Source organism: Argentina silus, assembly GCF_951799395.1.
Source record: "Argentina silus genome assembly, chromosome: 10".
Lineage (NCBI taxonomy): Eukaryota > Metazoa > Chordata > Actinopteri > Argentiniformes > Argentinidae > Argentina > Argentina silus.
In genome coordinates, this window is record NC_139664.1 from 14,836,280 (window position 1) to 14,853,886 (window position 17,607).

The 17,607-nt window shown below is 41.3% G+C and overlaps 2 protein-coding genes across 2 annotated transcripts; both read left to right on the plus strand.

Moving 5' to 3' along the window:
- The first annotated feature begins 395 nt into the window (after positions 1-395).
- LOC310811388 (protein LYRIC-like) lies at positions 396-7,746 on the plus strand. Its single transcript, XM_083679521.1, has 13 exons — positions 396-1,050; positions 1,328-1,417; positions 2,287-2,368; positions 3,016-3,186; positions 3,613-3,663; positions 3,886-4,044; positions 4,152-4,235; positions 4,355-4,429; positions 4,585-4,709; positions 5,368-5,472; positions 5,679-5,789; positions 5,960-6,077; positions 6,665-7,746. The coding sequence occupies exons 1-13, from the start codon at positions 709-711 to the stop codon at positions 6,727-6,729; spliced, it is 1,578 nt and encodes a 525-aa protein (XP_083535647.1). The 5' UTR covers positions 396-708; the 3' UTR covers positions 6,730-7,746.
- Positions 7,747-8,549: 803 nt separating this feature from the next.
- Positions 8,550-15,438, plus strand: LOC310810415 (lysosomal-associated transmembrane protein 4B-like; the record flags this gene model as incomplete). Its single annotated transcript, XM_083678169.1, has 7 exons — positions 8,550-8,642; positions 9,297-9,414; positions 10,779-10,852; positions 11,190-11,312; positions 11,421-11,519; positions 12,940-13,038; positions 15,361-15,438. The coding sequence occupies 7 exons, from the start codon at positions 8,550-8,552 to the stop codon at positions 15,436-15,438; spliced, it is 684 nt and encodes a 227-aa protein (XP_083534295.1).
- Positions 15,439-17,607: the final 2,169 nt, after the last annotated feature.

Genomic DNA, 17,607 nt, shown 5'->3' on the forward strand with positions numbered 1-17,607 from the left:
TGGTTTACGTCATGACTAATTACTTCATAAACCTGAGGCTGTTTGTAATGTATGTTGGACAGTTCACTACACACAATACAAAACAGCTCAGGATGCTGGACATACACCCAAGCATACCATCAGACAAAATGGCACAGGTTGTAACTAAACAGTTGGACTATTTGGGTTCAGTGGTAACAGATGTGAAGTTTGCTCACAAACTGGAGCAATAATAAACTGGTTTTCAACTGGAGCATGGTCAACTTCATCCCACACACCATGAGGATCACCTCCATCATTTTCAATGATGACGTTGCATGCGTTGCACCAATCGTCAAACGGGATGCTACTCAGCACCGCCCAGTTCTTTGAAGCACAGACTCCTTGAAATCAACCTTCTTGCTTTGTCACACTGGATGCGAGGACTACGTGGATCCAAACGAGAGGCTACAGCGGAACAGATAGTTGGACAATGAAAAAGACAGCTAGGTTAATCAGCGATCAGGCTACCTAATTTTTGGTGGTTGGTGGTTTGTTGCAGTGGTAACTTTCAGTTAGCTCGCAAGAAGGACCAGAGTGACAGCTAGCTAGCTGGATAGCTAATGTTAGCTGGCTAGGTGGATGTTGATGACAGGCTGGCGATGGTTTTATTGTTTGCCATGTCAAAACTGTTATTTAATTTTTAGCTAGAAAGCTTGCCTATTCTATCAGTCAACGAAATCATTGCAAATGGCAGAGAGCTGGCAGGACGCGACCTCTCAGCAGGTCAAGTTGATAGCAGGTCGTCTGAATGAGCTTCTGTCCACCGGTCTGGACCTTTTGCACTCCGAACTCGGGGTGGATTTGGGTCTGAAGCCCGTGCTTATTCCGCCATGGGTTATCCTCTTAGCGGCATGCGTTGGTCTGGTGCTAATGGTGGCATTATGGGCCTCGGCCTGTCGTGGTCTCTTCAAGAAACGACCGACCATCACTACCGTCGATGAGAGCATTGAAACCACCAAACCAGCTGTCACCAAGCAGGTGGTCAGAACCGAGGAACAGAAGAAGAAGAAAAGGAAAACCACGGAGAAGGTACCATCAAGTTAGCCAGTTATGCTAACTTAGTCTAGCACAAGCGAGCATTTGACAGTTCTTGCTGCTTGACTTGCAAGTTGTACTTGCCACGTCCTAGTCTTTTCATTTAATGGCTGCTTGTTTATTGAAAACCTAAGATCCAGCTAGCCAGTGATATTTCAAGTTAGTCTAGCTAATCTGGACTGTATGAAGTGTTTGGGATAAGTCTTATTGTGCATATTTTCCAATAAAAGATAGTATTTTAGTGTGGTTTTTTTATTCTCTTGCCCAACAGAAATCCCAGTCAAATGGTCGTGCAGCTGTTGCTGAGCTACAGGAGGAAGTGGTTGAAGACATTCAAGTCAAGACTGAAAAGGTTCCAGAGGTAATTAGCTAATGATAGGCCTAAGTGCTTGTATGCTTTGGTCTGCACTCTACAGCTTCTATAATTGATGCTAAGTTGCACTGCTTGATATAGTCTGTGATGTCTTATTCTACAAAGACATGCCATGAAGTTGCCATAACAAACATCTTGACACCACATATGTCATATAATACAATCCTCCTTTATCATAGTTAGAATTCTGTGCTTGAGGCTTTTATGCCACTGCGGTGGTGTTGTAGTGATAACCTAGAGAGGTGCTGGACTCCTCAGTGTCTTGCTGTGTAATGGAGGGGGCCAGCTGCCAGTGTCAGGTTGCCATCTTAACTTGCAGATGCAGCAAATCCTAAAGGATGACTCCCCTTGACCTAGTGTCTAGTGTGGTGCCGTCATGATCAAATGTAACTCCTGGTCACCGCTGAGCTGACTAATTGGTCTTCGTCAGTTAACTTTGCATTGATTTGCACTGAAGTGCTATTATGAAAATGTGTGTAGATTGTATTCGAAGATATGTATATGATGTCAAGGTACTAATACACACAGATCTGGGGATTCAGGATGGTGTGTGTGGTTTCAACTATATATAGACATGGCTTAGCGGTGTTGATTTGATTGATATCGGTACCACATGTGGTTCTGTGTGGCTCAGTTGGTAGAACATGTTGCTAGCAATGCTAAGGTTGTTGGTTCAATACTTTATCCACTGTTTGGATAAAAGTTTCTGTTAGATGGTATTACATGGGGTCATTTGTAGGTGCAGGGGGTGACGTGTGGGCTCTCTGTATATTACCATATTTCCTTTGCACTACATGTGTTTCTACATCAATCATCCATACATTGATTGATTGATTGATTGATTTCTGTATCTCAAGGTGAAGAAGACTAAGAAGAAGCCTAAACCGGTGGTAAAAGAAGTGAAGGCAGTCACTACTGCTGGCAAAGAGCCAGAGGAAGGTACAGCACCAATAACACAGATTCCGCAAGATGTTGGAAACATTCCTTTGAGATTCTGGTCCATGATGACATGATTGCATCACGTAATTCCTGCAGATTTTTCAGTTGCACTTTCAAGCTGTGAATCTCCCATTCTACCACATCCCAAAGGTGTTCTATTGGATTCTGGGAAGGCCACTGAAGAACACTGAACTCATTGTCATGTTCATGAAACCAGTTTGAGACGACTTTTGCTTTGTGACATGGTGCATTATCACGCTGGAAGTAGCCATTACAAGATGGATAAATTGTGGCCATGAAGGGATGCACATGGTCAGCAACAATTCTCAAATAGGCTGTGGCATTCAAGCGATGATTGATTGGTATTAACGGGCCCAAAGTGTGCCAGGAAAACATTCCCCATATATAAAACTAACCCATATGTCCTGTGGAAAGGTATTTTCACTGAGCACCTATTCAAATCTACAATTTGGAATGTTTTTTTTTCATTAGATTCAGCTGTCCACCCGTTAGACCTTTTTTCACCCATCTTTTAATAGATTATGGACTTTGAATGAATTATGTATTCATCTTTTGAACCACAGCAACATCCTCATATCTCACTTCAACCCACCTAATCCTTTTCCATGTCTCCATATCTCTTTCAGACACCTGGGAAACCAAGGTCAGTAACAAGGAGAAGCGTGAGCAGCGCCGCAAAGACAAGCCTACCAGTGATGGCTCAGGGAGCCCTGGAGGAGTGGAGCCATCAGCCCCTGCTCCAACAGTGCAACCCAGGACTACTGTCTCTGCCTCTGCAGTCCAGAAGAAGAAGAAGGGTAAAGATGAATCCTACCTTGTACCTGTCACTGTTAGCAGGGCTTGGCTTGGCCCTAAACACACCACACCACCTCCTTCCCTCGCACGCACACACACATACACCATGACGGGTAAACAAAACTAATTTGCCATCTAGAGGGAGAGTATTCTCTGGCTTTTAAGAAAGATGTTATTGAGATTGCTTGTCCCTTGTTGAGTAGACTGCTATAAATACAGGCCCTTGACAATTCTGAGAGCCCAGAGACGCAGATACTGTCACTTGTTGAGTGCTCTGTGCCCTGGGAGTGTGTGTGTGTTTATCAGGACCTCGTCTGTGCTGCCTGCTCTCCAGCCCTCTATTTGCCAATGGGTTATTATGGAATTGTAGCCATGTCATTTAATGAGGTGCTGCTTTTATGGAATGACTAATGAGTTATTTACTCCAGGGGAATCCTCAAGAACCAAAGCTGAGAAAGTAGACGTGGTTGCACCTCAAGGTAAGATTACATAGAGAGAAATTTACCTCAAATATATTATTAGGAGAGATTCATGGGTGAAATCAAATCCCATTTTAAAAACAGTTGTGAACTACACTACAGTATGTTCTCATGTAAGCTTAGTTGGAACCCTTAACTTGGGTATCCTATTTAAAGTGCTGCCAGCCAAGCTGATATGTGGATATTCTGGAAGGGTATCAAATGTGTGTCTGTTGGTGTCAGTTAACAGCAGTGAGGCTGTTGTCGAGACTGGTAGCCTGAGTGACCTGGCCGTGAAGAGCCCGTCCTATACAACAGGTCCAAACGAGGAGCACTTGGCTGCCACTCAGACCACATCAGAGAAGAACAATGACACTTCTCTCTGGGGGCTGGAGACTGAGGGTAATGTTGGGATCATTCGCCTGTATACTATACATTGGAAATACAAAGTAGTATGTGAATGTTAATGTTTTCAATGGTGGATTCACTGAAGTTTTCTAATGTATTAGGTTCATGGACTGTCATCGATGCAGAGCCAAAGACGCCAGACTTGAATCTAGCCTCATTCACTGAACTAGGAGTTGTCACTGCCGGTAATTGATAGACATTTTCGTTGTATTTGAGTGAGACTTGTCAGTGTACCATTTTTGTCCACTAGATGGCATGGTTTACTATTGTGAGTACAGATGAGTCTGCTTATATCTTGTTCCAGCTGTAGAACCTCAGCCTATGTCTGACCTGCCATGGCCCAGCCAGCCTCAAGTGGAAGATGAATGGTCTGGACTGAGTAAGTAAATATTTGCTTTTGCTCTGCCATTTTTGTTCTTTAGAACTGAACTGATCCATTGATCATATAGGGTGTGAGTGACTGTTTATTATTTCTGTGTTTTTTTTTTTTTTTTTTTTTTTTTTTTTTCCTCCCTTTGAATGTGTTTTTCATAGATGGTGGGTCTGCAGACCCCAGCTCTGACTGGAACGCCCCTGCAGAGGTGTGGGGCAACTATGAGGAGCCCCTAGTAGAGACGCCTCCTGCCCCTGAGGAGGAACAGTTCACTGAGGCAGTCAAGGTTCGTCAGTTGGAGATGGGCCAAATCTCATAAGTCTTTCCATGACTTCTCGTGTCCTCTGTCCTCATCATCTCCTCCAAAATGCATTGGACGAGAAGATCAGAGGTTCATCCACTCAGACCTTTTCCTCTAATGTGTTTTGAGAAGGAGGCGAAGAGGGAGAATGTGAGGAATCAAAAAGACATTTGAGATTGAGTCATGATATCCTCTTCACTCCCTAGCTGTAACTGTAACATGCCCTAGGGGCCACACAAAGCCCCATTGGAGATTCTCGGAATTTAACAGAAGACTTTTGTAAAGAGAGATTACTTTTGGGGACAGATCTGTTTTATTTAGTATTAAAAACCTGTGGATGTAGTCTTATATTACACATACCAGTGAGAATAGACAGACTTGTAGTAGGATATCCTGAAAATCTGGCTTTTTTGACTGCTTGCTTGTAAAGAGACCATGCTATATCCTGTACAATGTCCTGCGCAAAGAAATAGGGGTGATTTGGGGATTGTTACAAGTTTGAAGCCTGTGTTGAACAGGGCCACATCTCAATTTCACAAACCTTCTCATATTTCAAAATATGCTCTGCAATTTACACTTTGCCTTAAATGCTATTTTGACTGTGAGGACTTTGGGAACATGCTGTTAATTTGTTGTTCCACAGGGATCTGATGAAGAGAAAGAGAAGGCAGACTCTGCCACTGATGGAAGTGGTACATCTAAAAAGAAGAAAAAGAAGAAGAAGAAACAGGATGCAGTTGTTGGGCAGGTAAAACCTCTCTGATGGAGCACTTGACTTAGCCTGGAGTTTAGGAGTGGCGAGGGGGTCGATTTGTTTTTCAGCATTACAGGGGCGTGCATCTGGGCAAGATCACTGACTTTGACTCGGACTTGTTACAGTATCCCTTACAACACTTTTACATGACAAGCACCTCATTGTACCTTGTTGGCTCACACTTGTTCTCTTTTTGTAAGGAGTCAGAGGAGCCAGAGGGGGAGGTTGTGGCAGAGAATGAGGCCATGGTGCAGAAGCAGCCAATCCAGGAGACCGCTCCTACTGTCCAGACTGTGAAAGCTGCTGTGGAGGCAAGTGTTACTACCGTAGAATTACAGTTAATTTCTAGACATTTGAATTTTATATTCCATGGCTGCTGTTTATTTTAGCTCAACGCTGCCATTATAATCTTGTTGAGTTCATGCTTTTATGTTTAGTCTCGTGTAATAATCCCATATTTTTGTGTGTCTTTCATAAACAGCGACCACCGGCATTGGTTCAGGACAACATTTCCCAGAAAGCCCTCACACAAGTGCCAGAGACCCCAGTGGAGACGGAGACCTCTGCCAAACAGAACAGCCTACCTTCACCAACACAAAGTAAGACCACAACCACAGACACTAGCTTTCGACAAAGACCACTTTATTTTTTTTCTTCCACTTTCTTTTGGTGTAAGGCTCAGTACTTACAAAGCAAGACCATTAGAGCACTTAAATGTCCTGTGTCTAGTAGTATAATTGACTAGTCCACCACAATACCTAAGTGGTCTGTTCACCATCCTCCTCCCCACCAGATGTGTCTCTCTTTCCCATCCACTGGTTGTCTTAGAGTAGGCAGGTTCTGTTAGTGATTTATGGAGGCGTAGGAAGTGGCTAGGCCTGGGGATCATTGCCAGATGTCCTCCACTTCATTCTGTTTGAATGGCTATCCCAGCTACACCAGCAGCCATGCTCCTTAATGTATCAAGCACAAGGCTGCTGCAGTCTCCTCGCATCCAACTGGGCTTTCCCCCCTTAACCCTCAGCCTCCATAGTTTTCTACACAGGGGTCAATGTTGGAATCAGTCGCTTATTCACACTTAAGTTCTTAAAGTTCATGTTTCTCTACTAACCATAATTGATCTTGATCCTATATGTTAAAGTAAGTTTAATTGTACTAAATGTTCCCTGTAATGGTTTCTCCACAGAAAAACCAGAGGAGAGCCAACCTTTGAAGCAAGTTAAAAAGAAGAAGGCAAGAAGGGAAACATGAGTCCACAGTTACACGCAAAAGACTCCATATCCTGTTTATGCAACCTTTTGTGTACAGATTTTTTTTTATGAATTAACTGTACATGTACTTTTTAAGAGGAAAAATACTTCCGACCAGCTTTATGTGGAGTCATGCATACTGAACTAGATGCACTGTAAGCTAATAATGCTGCATTTCTGATGTCAATCAGACTCATAATGTTGTCTTTTGACAGTGTGAAAATTATAGCAGTAATTGCAACATATAGATACATGTACACCTAAACCTCTGCTCACTCAAACACTCCCACGTGCTTGACTTTGTGCTCTTTTCAAATGAGTAATAGGTTTTCTATGACATTGAATCATTATAGATTTATTATATTGTATGATTTAGAAAGCTAGAAAATGGTCATGATTAACATTTGGATGTTAAAGCTTTGAGATTTAATGTAGAGGAAGAGGGAGACTGGTCTACATATTGCATTACAGGTCTTTTTATTTTAGTCTTTTTTTGACTTTGATATCTGTTATGAAACCGTCAAATTAACACTACAGGTTAATCAATGTTCAGCATTTGGATGCAGGTAGAGACATGTAAAGAGAAATGTCGGTAACACCTCCTTTTACAGCATGCAATAACCTAATAACATGGTAAGAATATGGTAACATGTTGTTTATATATAATAACCATGTAATTAACCTTTACGACTGTCTTCTAAGTTACTTACATGGGTGTTACAATGTAATTCAATAATGATTTTATTGTGAGAAACTATTAATTGTTACTGTGTTAATACTCCATGCTGTAATCGGAAGTGTTACCAGAATGTCTTCTGGCTGTTCTTTTTTTTTACTGTGTTAGGTCCTGACCCAATGGGTGCTTCTCGTACTATTGTTGGCTGTATCTTCCTTGTCCACCTGTGGTTGATTCAATAGTCAAAAAAACCTTTTGTAACCTCTTTGGGATTAAAGAAAAGCTAAGCCATATGTAAAAACATTTTTAAAAAAGACTGAATAAAGGCCCTTTTCTACAGTTTATTTGAGATGTGTGGGTACGTTGTTGACGTGGGGTCTCAGTAATAATAATGTGTTAACATTATTGGCTTTCCCTATTGGCTTTTGTGTTAAACAACTGACTGGTCGGTGTAGTGAGAAGTGATGTTCCATGCCATAAACTGGATGGTTTCAATCTGCTTTCATGTATGATGGGTTGATGATTATGTAGTAATCAGGAATCCAATTTGATGCCTTAATCAGTAGTACATTTTAAGTGTGTAGATGTGTGAACTACAAGTAGTTTTTAATGTGTTTCAGTAAAATGATGGGCATAATTAGTTTGGTCCCTTAACTGCCTCCACTGTTTTCTGTCTGCCTCTAAAGAACATATTAATAAATCAAATATTTATTTGCTTCAATTGAAAATATATCATGATCAATACTGTATGCAATGGTGTCTCAGTTGATTTATTTCAATAAATGTTTTGATATAACTGTTGCATGAGTGTCTGTTTTTATTGGGTAGGGAAACTCATACCTAACATTAGGCTATTGCAGTTTCAATGTATTTCAATTTCCGTCTGTGAGACATTCTCGAAATGACGAGTTACATCACCGGCTCTCTGATCCTATCCAGCTTTGGTCACATGGTGTGTGTTTGTCAATTGGAGTTAAGCTGTCTAGTGTCTAACTGCGCCGTTACCGGTAATTGGGGACGGTTCATAGGTAGTTATCAGCAACACAGCGGACAACACACGGAATTCACGTCGATTTATTTGGATTCTCAATCCCACATTTCTAGGGTTGTAAATGATCAAGCTGTGAGGTGCCTCAGATATAAATATGATATCCCCGTGGGACCGGTGGTATTCCACAAGCTGCTGTCTCTGCTGCCATGTCCGTACAGGGACCATCATCCTTGGCATTTGGTATATGGTGAGCATCGTCTCCAATCTGTCAGTCATTGTGACAATGTAGACACTGTTACGGGGACGTAAACAACAGAAAACATTAGCCTAACATGTAATAATTATGGGAAAAGTAAAATGTTTGACATTGTCTGTTATGGAAATAGTGGTCTCTCAGTGGTGGCTCTACAATAATGACAATGTTGTCTCATTAATTATTTTGGGGAATATAGGGCTGAATGTTTATTATGGATGGAGACATGAATTAATGTATTAGTCTACTATGTTTTACTATGATAATGAGGCATACAGCACATACACACATGCATTCACTATTATATAGTCAGCTATTGTGTTTCATAAGGGGTTAACTGAACTCAACACCATCGGAAAGGGATTCTCTCTCCAGCACTTATGAATTTTTCAGTGCTCAGAGTCATTCAGGTCAGGTACAGTGACATGTCCTATGTCAGGTAGAAGCCAGACAATGATGAATTGAATTTTCCATTACGCAATCATGTGATGAATGATTGATTCATCCTCATTACTAAAAGCTCAGCCACCTATTCTGCTTGGGTAGATTGTCTGTCCCTCATGGAGGCATTTTTGACATTGAATGTGCACTGCTGTAAATCTTGAGCTCTAAGTAAGTTTGACTGTCCATATTGTCCCTGTCCTTAAGCTCATCAATGCAGTGGTGTTGCTCATCCTCCTCACGGCCCTCAGTGATCCTGACCAGTACCACCTGACCAGCGCTGAGCTTGCCAATGACTTGGACTTGGATGACATGGAAGATGCCAGTAAGTACAGCTTACATGTTTGGGAAAGGCCTCCCAAGGTGCAACAATTCAGATGACACAAATTCTTACCGCATGTTTGATTATTTTGGTTACTGACCTGAATCCTTGCATTCTTCATCCTCAATTAAATCCATAGAATTGTGTCAAGCATACATTACATTGACTAGCCCTACAGTTTTTGATTTTAGACATATTTCAACCACTGTTGTTCTCAATGCCATGACAGTGATGCATCCAATCCCATGCAAACAGAGTCAATATTTTGGTAATTTCAGAGTAAAGCAAATCAAATCCTCAAACCCATGGGCATGGATGTTTAATCTCCATCTATATAGTACATTTCCAAACTTGCTAAATCAGCTAGGTCTCGCACAGGTTGGAAGCACCCCACAGCATATGTTGGCCAAATTGACATGTCTGCCAGTGGCAGTAGGGTCTGATTGAAACTGACTGACTCGTCCCAGTTCCAGGGGATTAAACCGCCCTGTGATCCCCTGCCATTGGATGGGCCCGTCTGCCACTGCATTAGACAGCGGTTCAGGCTTTAAAGGCTAAAGCATGCTGGCTTCTTTCACAGAAGCCTGGAGCGTATACAAGGTAGTTTACACAGTATCCTATTGGCTTTGTGCAGATGGGGAGGATTAAAGGGACAGTGGTGTTGAAACCATTGGCATTTCAATGTACAGTAGATTGAAAAAGTGTTTCAGTAATGGACAATTCATTTGAATATGTTACAGTTGAGGACCTCTACTTTCCCATTGTGGTTATTACAAAAAGGAAATTACATAAATGTCTTTTATGCTTTTATAAAGACAGCCAATCATGGCTGTCCCAAAAGAGAAGGTCACTGGTCACCGTGTCAGACTACCCAGAGGCCAGTTTCAGCATGACTGGATGATATTCAGTAGCATCAGCCCTAGGATAGAAGAGACACGCAAGCAGCACACTGTGTAGGATATTCGTTTAGAAATTGTCTCTGTGATTATGTAATTGAATCAAAGATACTGACAATGAACGTGACGCAAGCATGTCCAACATGGCAGTGTGATCTGGCCAAGTTGTGACCAATGGGTCGCTACATCATCAGGTCACATCTGGACAGTGCAAGTTGGGTCACATTCACAGTGTCAGAGATAGAGAACTTATACCTATAACGTTCTTATTTTGGAACCAACTCACTACCTCTGGCATTGACCAAACTGGACCTAAGCAAAAGCCAGGGTCCACCATTATGTAATAAGATAAGTTGAAGTGAGTAACAAATAGTTATTATCATTTGCTACAGTTACATTTCTTAGCAACACCACTGCATAGCAACATTATTATGTATTATTATGAACCCTGTATTGTGTCCACTTTTCCAGACATGTGCATCGCTTCAGCAATATCATTGCTGATGATACTGATATGTGGGATGGCAACGTATGGTGCATATAAGGTAAAAAAAAAACATTCTATTATATATACAGTATATTTTTAGCTGTTTTTGTTGGATACTATTTATACAGTACATGAATACAGATAAAGACAGGGGGGTTCGGTGAAGGGATTGTTGAAATGTAATCTTTAATATTCCTCTCAAATCAAGTTTTATCGACATGGTGGCTGTTTCCCACTGGAGTACCTTCACTAAACAGAAACATACTGATTTATGCTTTCTGAATTGGTCCAACAGTTTAGTTTGACTCTCTTCTCTCAGAGAGATATATCAGCCTTTCCTGAGCTCCTCAAATGACATTCCCTCTCCTTTAACATAAGAATAATTTTTGTTTCAGCAACATGCGGCCTGGATCATTCCGTTCTTCTGCTACCAAATCTTTGACTTTGGACTGAACACCCTGGTTGCTGTTAGCATTGTGCTGTACCCCAACACCATACAAGATTACCTCCAACAACTGGTAAGACGGCCTCCAGGATCCTACACTTATAAAGTAAAGTAGTGTCTGGTTTATATCAAAGCTCACAATGGTGCTTCTGTCTCTGACCCTTTCTTGTCACCCCCACAGCCTGATAACTTCCCCTACAGAGAAGAGATCATGGCCATGAGCAACGTGTGCTTGGTCCTCATCGTTCTCCTGTTCATTGGATGCATCCTGGGCTTCAAGGTACAACTGCTACCAAAGTGCTGCATACTGTAGACTTCATATGGATTTAACTATAACATTATGGAATGACTGTTACTTATAGGTGAGTGAGGAATTGGTGTTTCTATTGTATTACATATTATACAGATATGGCTTTGCTATGACTTTGTGGAATGGAAAGGGATGTGCTTGAGTGGGCCCTAGTAATGGGCCCACACATTGTGAGGTAACAGTGAGGAAAACGGTGACCGTCTGAGGAATTATTCCAGTTATTTTTATGGCAGTGCCTTGGGGAAAGTTATGTAGAAGTTCAAAGGACTTGGCAGGAGCTTTTCCTCAAGGCTGTTGTTTTCATAACACTAGAATGCGAGCCATTGATGCAGTGCCTTGTTAATGTTGCTCTTGGCCATCCAGGTTCGGGAGCTTTCTCATTGCTCTGACGGGTGACCTAATGGTGCCAACGGCTCACTACAGTGCACACCTCTGTTTTATGATATTGTGAAAGCCCCTCTGGGTGACCTGCCAGTTACGCTGCTGCCTCAGGGTCCCTGTGGGCCCTGTGTAGTACAAAGACCATCCAGATTGAGGGAAATTGATTGAGAGAAAAAGGATGTGATTTTTATCTTCTGTATGGACTTCAGTAAGAGTCTGTGTCACCCTGCAAAAGAATACCTTATTGAGGGCCTTTTAATGAATAAAATCCTTATGATGTAATGATGATGACCACATTTCTATTACGTCTGACCCACATACACCGCAACTCAGCCCTCATACCAATTTCAAATGCATAATAATTCTTCTTCTGCAGTGCCTCATTCCAAATTCATATCAGGTGCGTTTGAGTTTGGACCAGGTTCTAATTGAGTGTGAGGTGGATACGTGCAATGTCAACAGAAATGTCACCAATAGGCTAAAACAAAATATTGTCAATATTTCCATCTGTCCTTCCTGGAATTTTTAAGGACGTCTACAAAGTAAGCAGTATATTACCAGATTCTTGACGAGGCAATAAAAATGGCAGACGTGTTGATCCATTGAGGTGGTGTTTGCAGGTTATACTGTAGTGCTCAGTCCTAGTCTCTTTTATGGAGCTCTGCTCTTACAGCTTTACCAGATGGTGTTGTGCTTGGCTGCAGACCACCGCAGCGACTGCTGAGAGACTGATGATTTGAGGATGTCAGAAAACACTGGGAGCTTGTTTTTGTGTAACTCCAGAGTAAGAAAATAGAGTCTTCATAGAAATCAGTTTTTCCATTTAAGCCCTGCATTTGTCAAATACTTTAAAATACACCCAGCTCGATTGAATACACAAAGGTTGTGAATACACACTGACACAGATCATCCTATAGGTACAACCAAGTTGAGGTCGTCTTTCAACTATTTTAAAATGTCATTTTCTTTGATGTCATGTCCTTAGTATTGACCTATTTTACCCCTTCAGGCTTACCTGGTTGCGTGTGTGTGGAACTGCTACAGGTATGTGAGTGCCAGAAGCGCCACAGAAGTCCTGTTGTACGTCACCACCACAAATGACACAACGGTAAGTTACAGGATATGAGCCCCTATATCAATCATACTAACACCACCATTTAAGTTTGCTGTTTTTTACATTAGTGCATGGTGGAAGGGGTTGGATTCAGTTTTTCCTTGTTGCCAGTCATAGTGTCTCTCTGCTCGTTTCCCTCTGACATCTACTCCAATTTGGTTTCAAACTGACATCTACTCTAGACAGACCTCCTCAATGAATGCCAATCCCCTTTTTAACAGTTTTGTTATTCCACAAATTTCTGTGCACTTTCATTAACTCCTACAATAATATGCCATGCATTTCCAACTCAAAGCTACGCTGAACAAATATACTGTTAATAACAGATTTCTTGCCAGATAAAAGAGGTACTTAAGGTACTTAGGTCATTAAGTGTGTATAAATGTTCCTAAAACATAAAATACAAGTAAAAGCTAAGTAAGCAAAATTATCAATGGCATGAACCTTAAAAAAATGAATAGGAATACAAATATCTCACACACATATCTGTGCTTTTTGTTTTGCATTCTGGAGAAGCTACAGTATATCATAAATCTATCATTAAACATTTTCTGATCTAGATTTGGTGCTAAAGTGCATTTCCAAAGAAAGCAAAACTCCCACAAAACCTATGGAAAAATGATTCCCATATTGCTGGTCTCACAGATCAGGTTTATTGTATGCGTAGGTTCTGACAGTAAAGCCGTCTCATGTTGGAGGAGGAAGGAAGTAGTAGGGTTTTGCTCCACACTGGCAAACTCATTAGTATTATCTACAGTAGGCTTACAGTAAGCTCTCTTGGTGGGTGTGTCTGTTGCCCAGGTCTGGCCACCTGGCTTCTTATACACATCTTCCTCCGCAGTTATTACAACACTTTTGCTCTGATGGACCAGGAATGGTGAAATACTGCCTGAAAACATGTACAGTACAGGGATTCTGTTTTAACTATTATTAAGCAACTCTGTTCAGCCTGCTCCTGAGAAAACAGAATGCTATGTGATGTTTGGTTATTCATATCACAATTTACAGTTTGGTGATTGAGTTATCAATAGTTTACATCCTTGGTAAACAATGGCGAGAGTCAGAGGAATGGTTTAATGCACAAACGAAAAAAAAAAAAGAAAAAAAAAGATATGTATTTGTCCTTTAGATATTCAACCTGACCCTCCGATCCATAACAACGGGATCAACATTCTCATTCTTTCCTGAACATTCGGAGGAATGAGTGACATGATGTTTTGGTGTAGCTTCTACAGCTCCTGATGCATAAAACACCTGAGCCATAAAGGGAGGACAGCAGCTTGCTCTTAACCACTGACATCATTAGTCAAAGCATGCTAGAAAAACAACATTCTCCTGCTATGCTTTCTCAATTAGCTCTGTTTTGTTTCTAATTCATTCTCCCTACAGGCAGCCAGCGCTGCAGGTTGTGGTTTATAGACCACCCGTCTCTGTGTCTTGACATACTGTACTGCACTGCACGTGTGATGTATTCCGTATGAGAAAACTCAATAACTAAACCAAGGCACCTGTAGTATAGCTTCAGGACATCAATCACGATATTTAGTATTAAATCACTTGCCTGTGATCAGAGAGGTCCTCTTCTGGCGTGGGGAGGGCAATGTCCATGTTCACAATGCACCTTATTGTTTTGAATGAGGAAGACACCAGTTAGGCACGTGTTAGAGGATCCTCCACTGGTGTGGTCCATAGGAAGTGATCTGAACCGTGGAGAGTGCCAGGTTGTCTGTGTCAATAGGAAAACCAGGAAGAGGTCACATACATCTGAGATACACTCAGACTGCATTGCCATTTCCCATGGTAGTGTTGGAGTCACAGATTCCAGTACTCCTTTGCCTCATCAAAGAGATCATACTCCCTGTAGAGTCCATGAAAGAGCTGGTCAACTGAATGACTGTCTTGACTTGTACCAGATTGATAAATGTGGCCTGTGGATGTCATTGGCCTTTCTTTCCAAGCTTCCATATTAACAGTATAAATGTGTTTTCTATCCCTCCACCCATCATATTCCATAACGGTTACGGCTTTGAAATCCTATCATTTATCCTCTATATTAGGCCATAATGATGGATTGGGTGTCACTTCTGGGAGCTTCACTCTATCCTCAAGAGCATATAAGAGGCGTGTAGACAAATACCTGTCTTGCTGCCTTGGTTAGTCAATGCCACTTCCAATGACAGACATTTAGAAGACATTCTCACCCATGGCAGACAACAAAATAGCGTTTTTATGTTTTTTCTGGAAAAAGAAAAGAAACGTTTCCCTCTGATTTCAGTCTCAATCTCTGCCTGATCATTCATCATTCTTTACTCACAGGTACTATTACCTCCATATGATGACACTGTGGCTGTTCAAGCAAAGTATGCCGCTCCTCCCCCCTATACTGAAGCCTGAGGGATCTGGACCTGGACCATCAGCCTGGTGATTGAACCCTACAGCCTGACACACACAACACCATCTCCATCACCATCTCTCCTGACCCCTTCTCCTCCCATATGTTACTGATCCACTCCTCCATACCCTCAGCAGTTGGATTGACTTATAGTGTTACTGTGTTATATTATTATCATTATACTTTTAATTCCAGTTATTTATTTCCATTTGTGGAAATGTAAGTATCCAGAAAGTGATATGCAACTAATGGAGTGAGATAGAATATGAGAACAGAAAGTGAGTGTTATAGCGGATATATATTTTTATTAATTACTTTTCTATCAGCTCTGTGTGTGTGTGTGTGTGTGTGTGTGTGTGTGTGTGTGTGTGTGTGTGTGTGTGTGTGTGTGTGTACTCTATTGTCAGAACTGCTTTTGAGAGACCGGTACAATTTAAATCAAACACAATTCAATTGTATCACCCAAGATGAGGATTGCATCCTTAACTCATAAAAGTGTTTCTTTGATAATATGTTTGTGATCAGCATTTGATTGCCTTTTGAGAAGATGATGTATGAAGTGTCACTATGAGTGGAAGGATTCCAAAGAACTGCACATGCCTGTAATCTGACATGATCGAGGCCCAAAAGATATAAATCACCTATAATTTTTTTTCAAGTGTGTGTGTGTGCAAAATGGTGTTATCTTCAATTATCATAGTGTTGAGTGACGTTTCTTTATTTGAAAGGTTTGAGTTTTATCACCTGTACATGTGATCTTATCTGTGTTTCCAATGAAGAAAAGTCATGGTCCTGTTTTTTCAATTAAGCCAACGTAACCTCTATGTAATCATAGTAGTCTGCTCTCCCCGATGCAGCTATTGGCAAGCTGCTCCCAAGATGGGGAATGTCCTCTGAGGACTCACAATCAAATCTAACGGTCTGCTGCTGGTGATGATTCAGTATGAAAGAAAGATGGGATATTTATTTGTCTATTAAAACCAATGTTATTGACATACTTCATGTTTTGTTTTGATTTTATAAGCATGCTGGGTATTGACTGTGGGCTCTCATCTCATTGTGTACTGTATGATATTAGCTCAAAGTCTGAGACTCAAGTTAAGAATCAAGTTCAGGGGGCGCTTCGTGGCGTAGCACACTAATGCGCATACCACATAATCACAAGGTTCCTGGTTGGATTCCGACCCTCGACATATCTTGCATGTCATCCCTCCTCTCTCTCACCCATCCTTCCTGTCAATCTCTACTGTCTCTATCCCAATAAAGCAGAAATGCCCTAAAAACATATTGAAAAAAAAGAAAAAAGAATCAAGTTCAGTATGATATTGTTGTGTTACATTACATAATAACTAAAGGAATACATTTAGAAGAAAGGGGCCCTTTCTGTTTCTGGCTTTATTGGCACTAATTCTGCCATCATTTCCTTCTGTTTTGACTGAATACTGCTGAAACTACTTGACCATTGGCTGTCAGGGCTGTCATCATTGTAAGACAGGTACTGTATTTTCAGGGTGATTGAAGCTGTGAACACTGCTTACGACCTCTTTCCATAAACTGTCGTTCCACTGTTGCCTTCAGTTCAATGGAGAAAGTTCATCCAGATGCCACACAGTTACAATAAACCCCTTTCACTGTAGCTTGGACCACTTTAGTGACTATGTGACTACTGTATGTGCAAGACAATACACATACTGTACTCTTCTCTGATAAATCTATCATAGATCAGTTCACCAATAAATAACATTTGTCCATGTTGATTGGCAGACGTCACAAAGAAAAACGTATGGCATATCTGGTTTGATTATTGGTCACATTTTGTAACATTGCCAAGAAGATCATTCTTATTGTCACTAAAATGCTTGGTCACTCAGGTTGACATGTCTTGATTCTGATTGTGAATCTGAAATGAGTAAAATCCCTGTACCTGTATATGAACATGAGAATATGGTTACTGTTTTGTTTTTTTTCAACAATGACTCACTCAGGAAAGAGGCCTCCCCCAGCTTAGTGTCAGAGGTAGAGGTAAGCTGAGGGAGTAAATAGAGGAGCAGCCAGAGGATGGAAGAGTGAAGAGTGAAGATTGTGGGCCAGTTTGCTGCACGTGCCTGCAGAAAGCTGAAGGACATCTGCATATTCAGACAAGCAAGGAGTCTCCAGCTACTGTAGGCAAT

Excerpts from the sequence above, each read along its gene's own strand:
- LOC310811388 (XM_083679521.1), top strand. The coding sequence starts at position 709 with ATGGCAGAGAGCTGGCAGGACGCGACCTCTCAGCAGGTCAAGTTGATA. Across the intron at positions 1,418-2,286 it reads AGACTGAAAAGGTTCCAGAG|GTGAAGAAGACTAAGAAGAA; the intron begins GTAATTAGCTAA and ends CTGTATCTCAAG. Across the intron at positions 3,664-3,885 it reads AGACGTGGTTGCACCTCAAG|TTAACAGCAGTGAGGCTGTT; the intron begins GTAAGATTACAT and ends TGTTGGTGTCAG.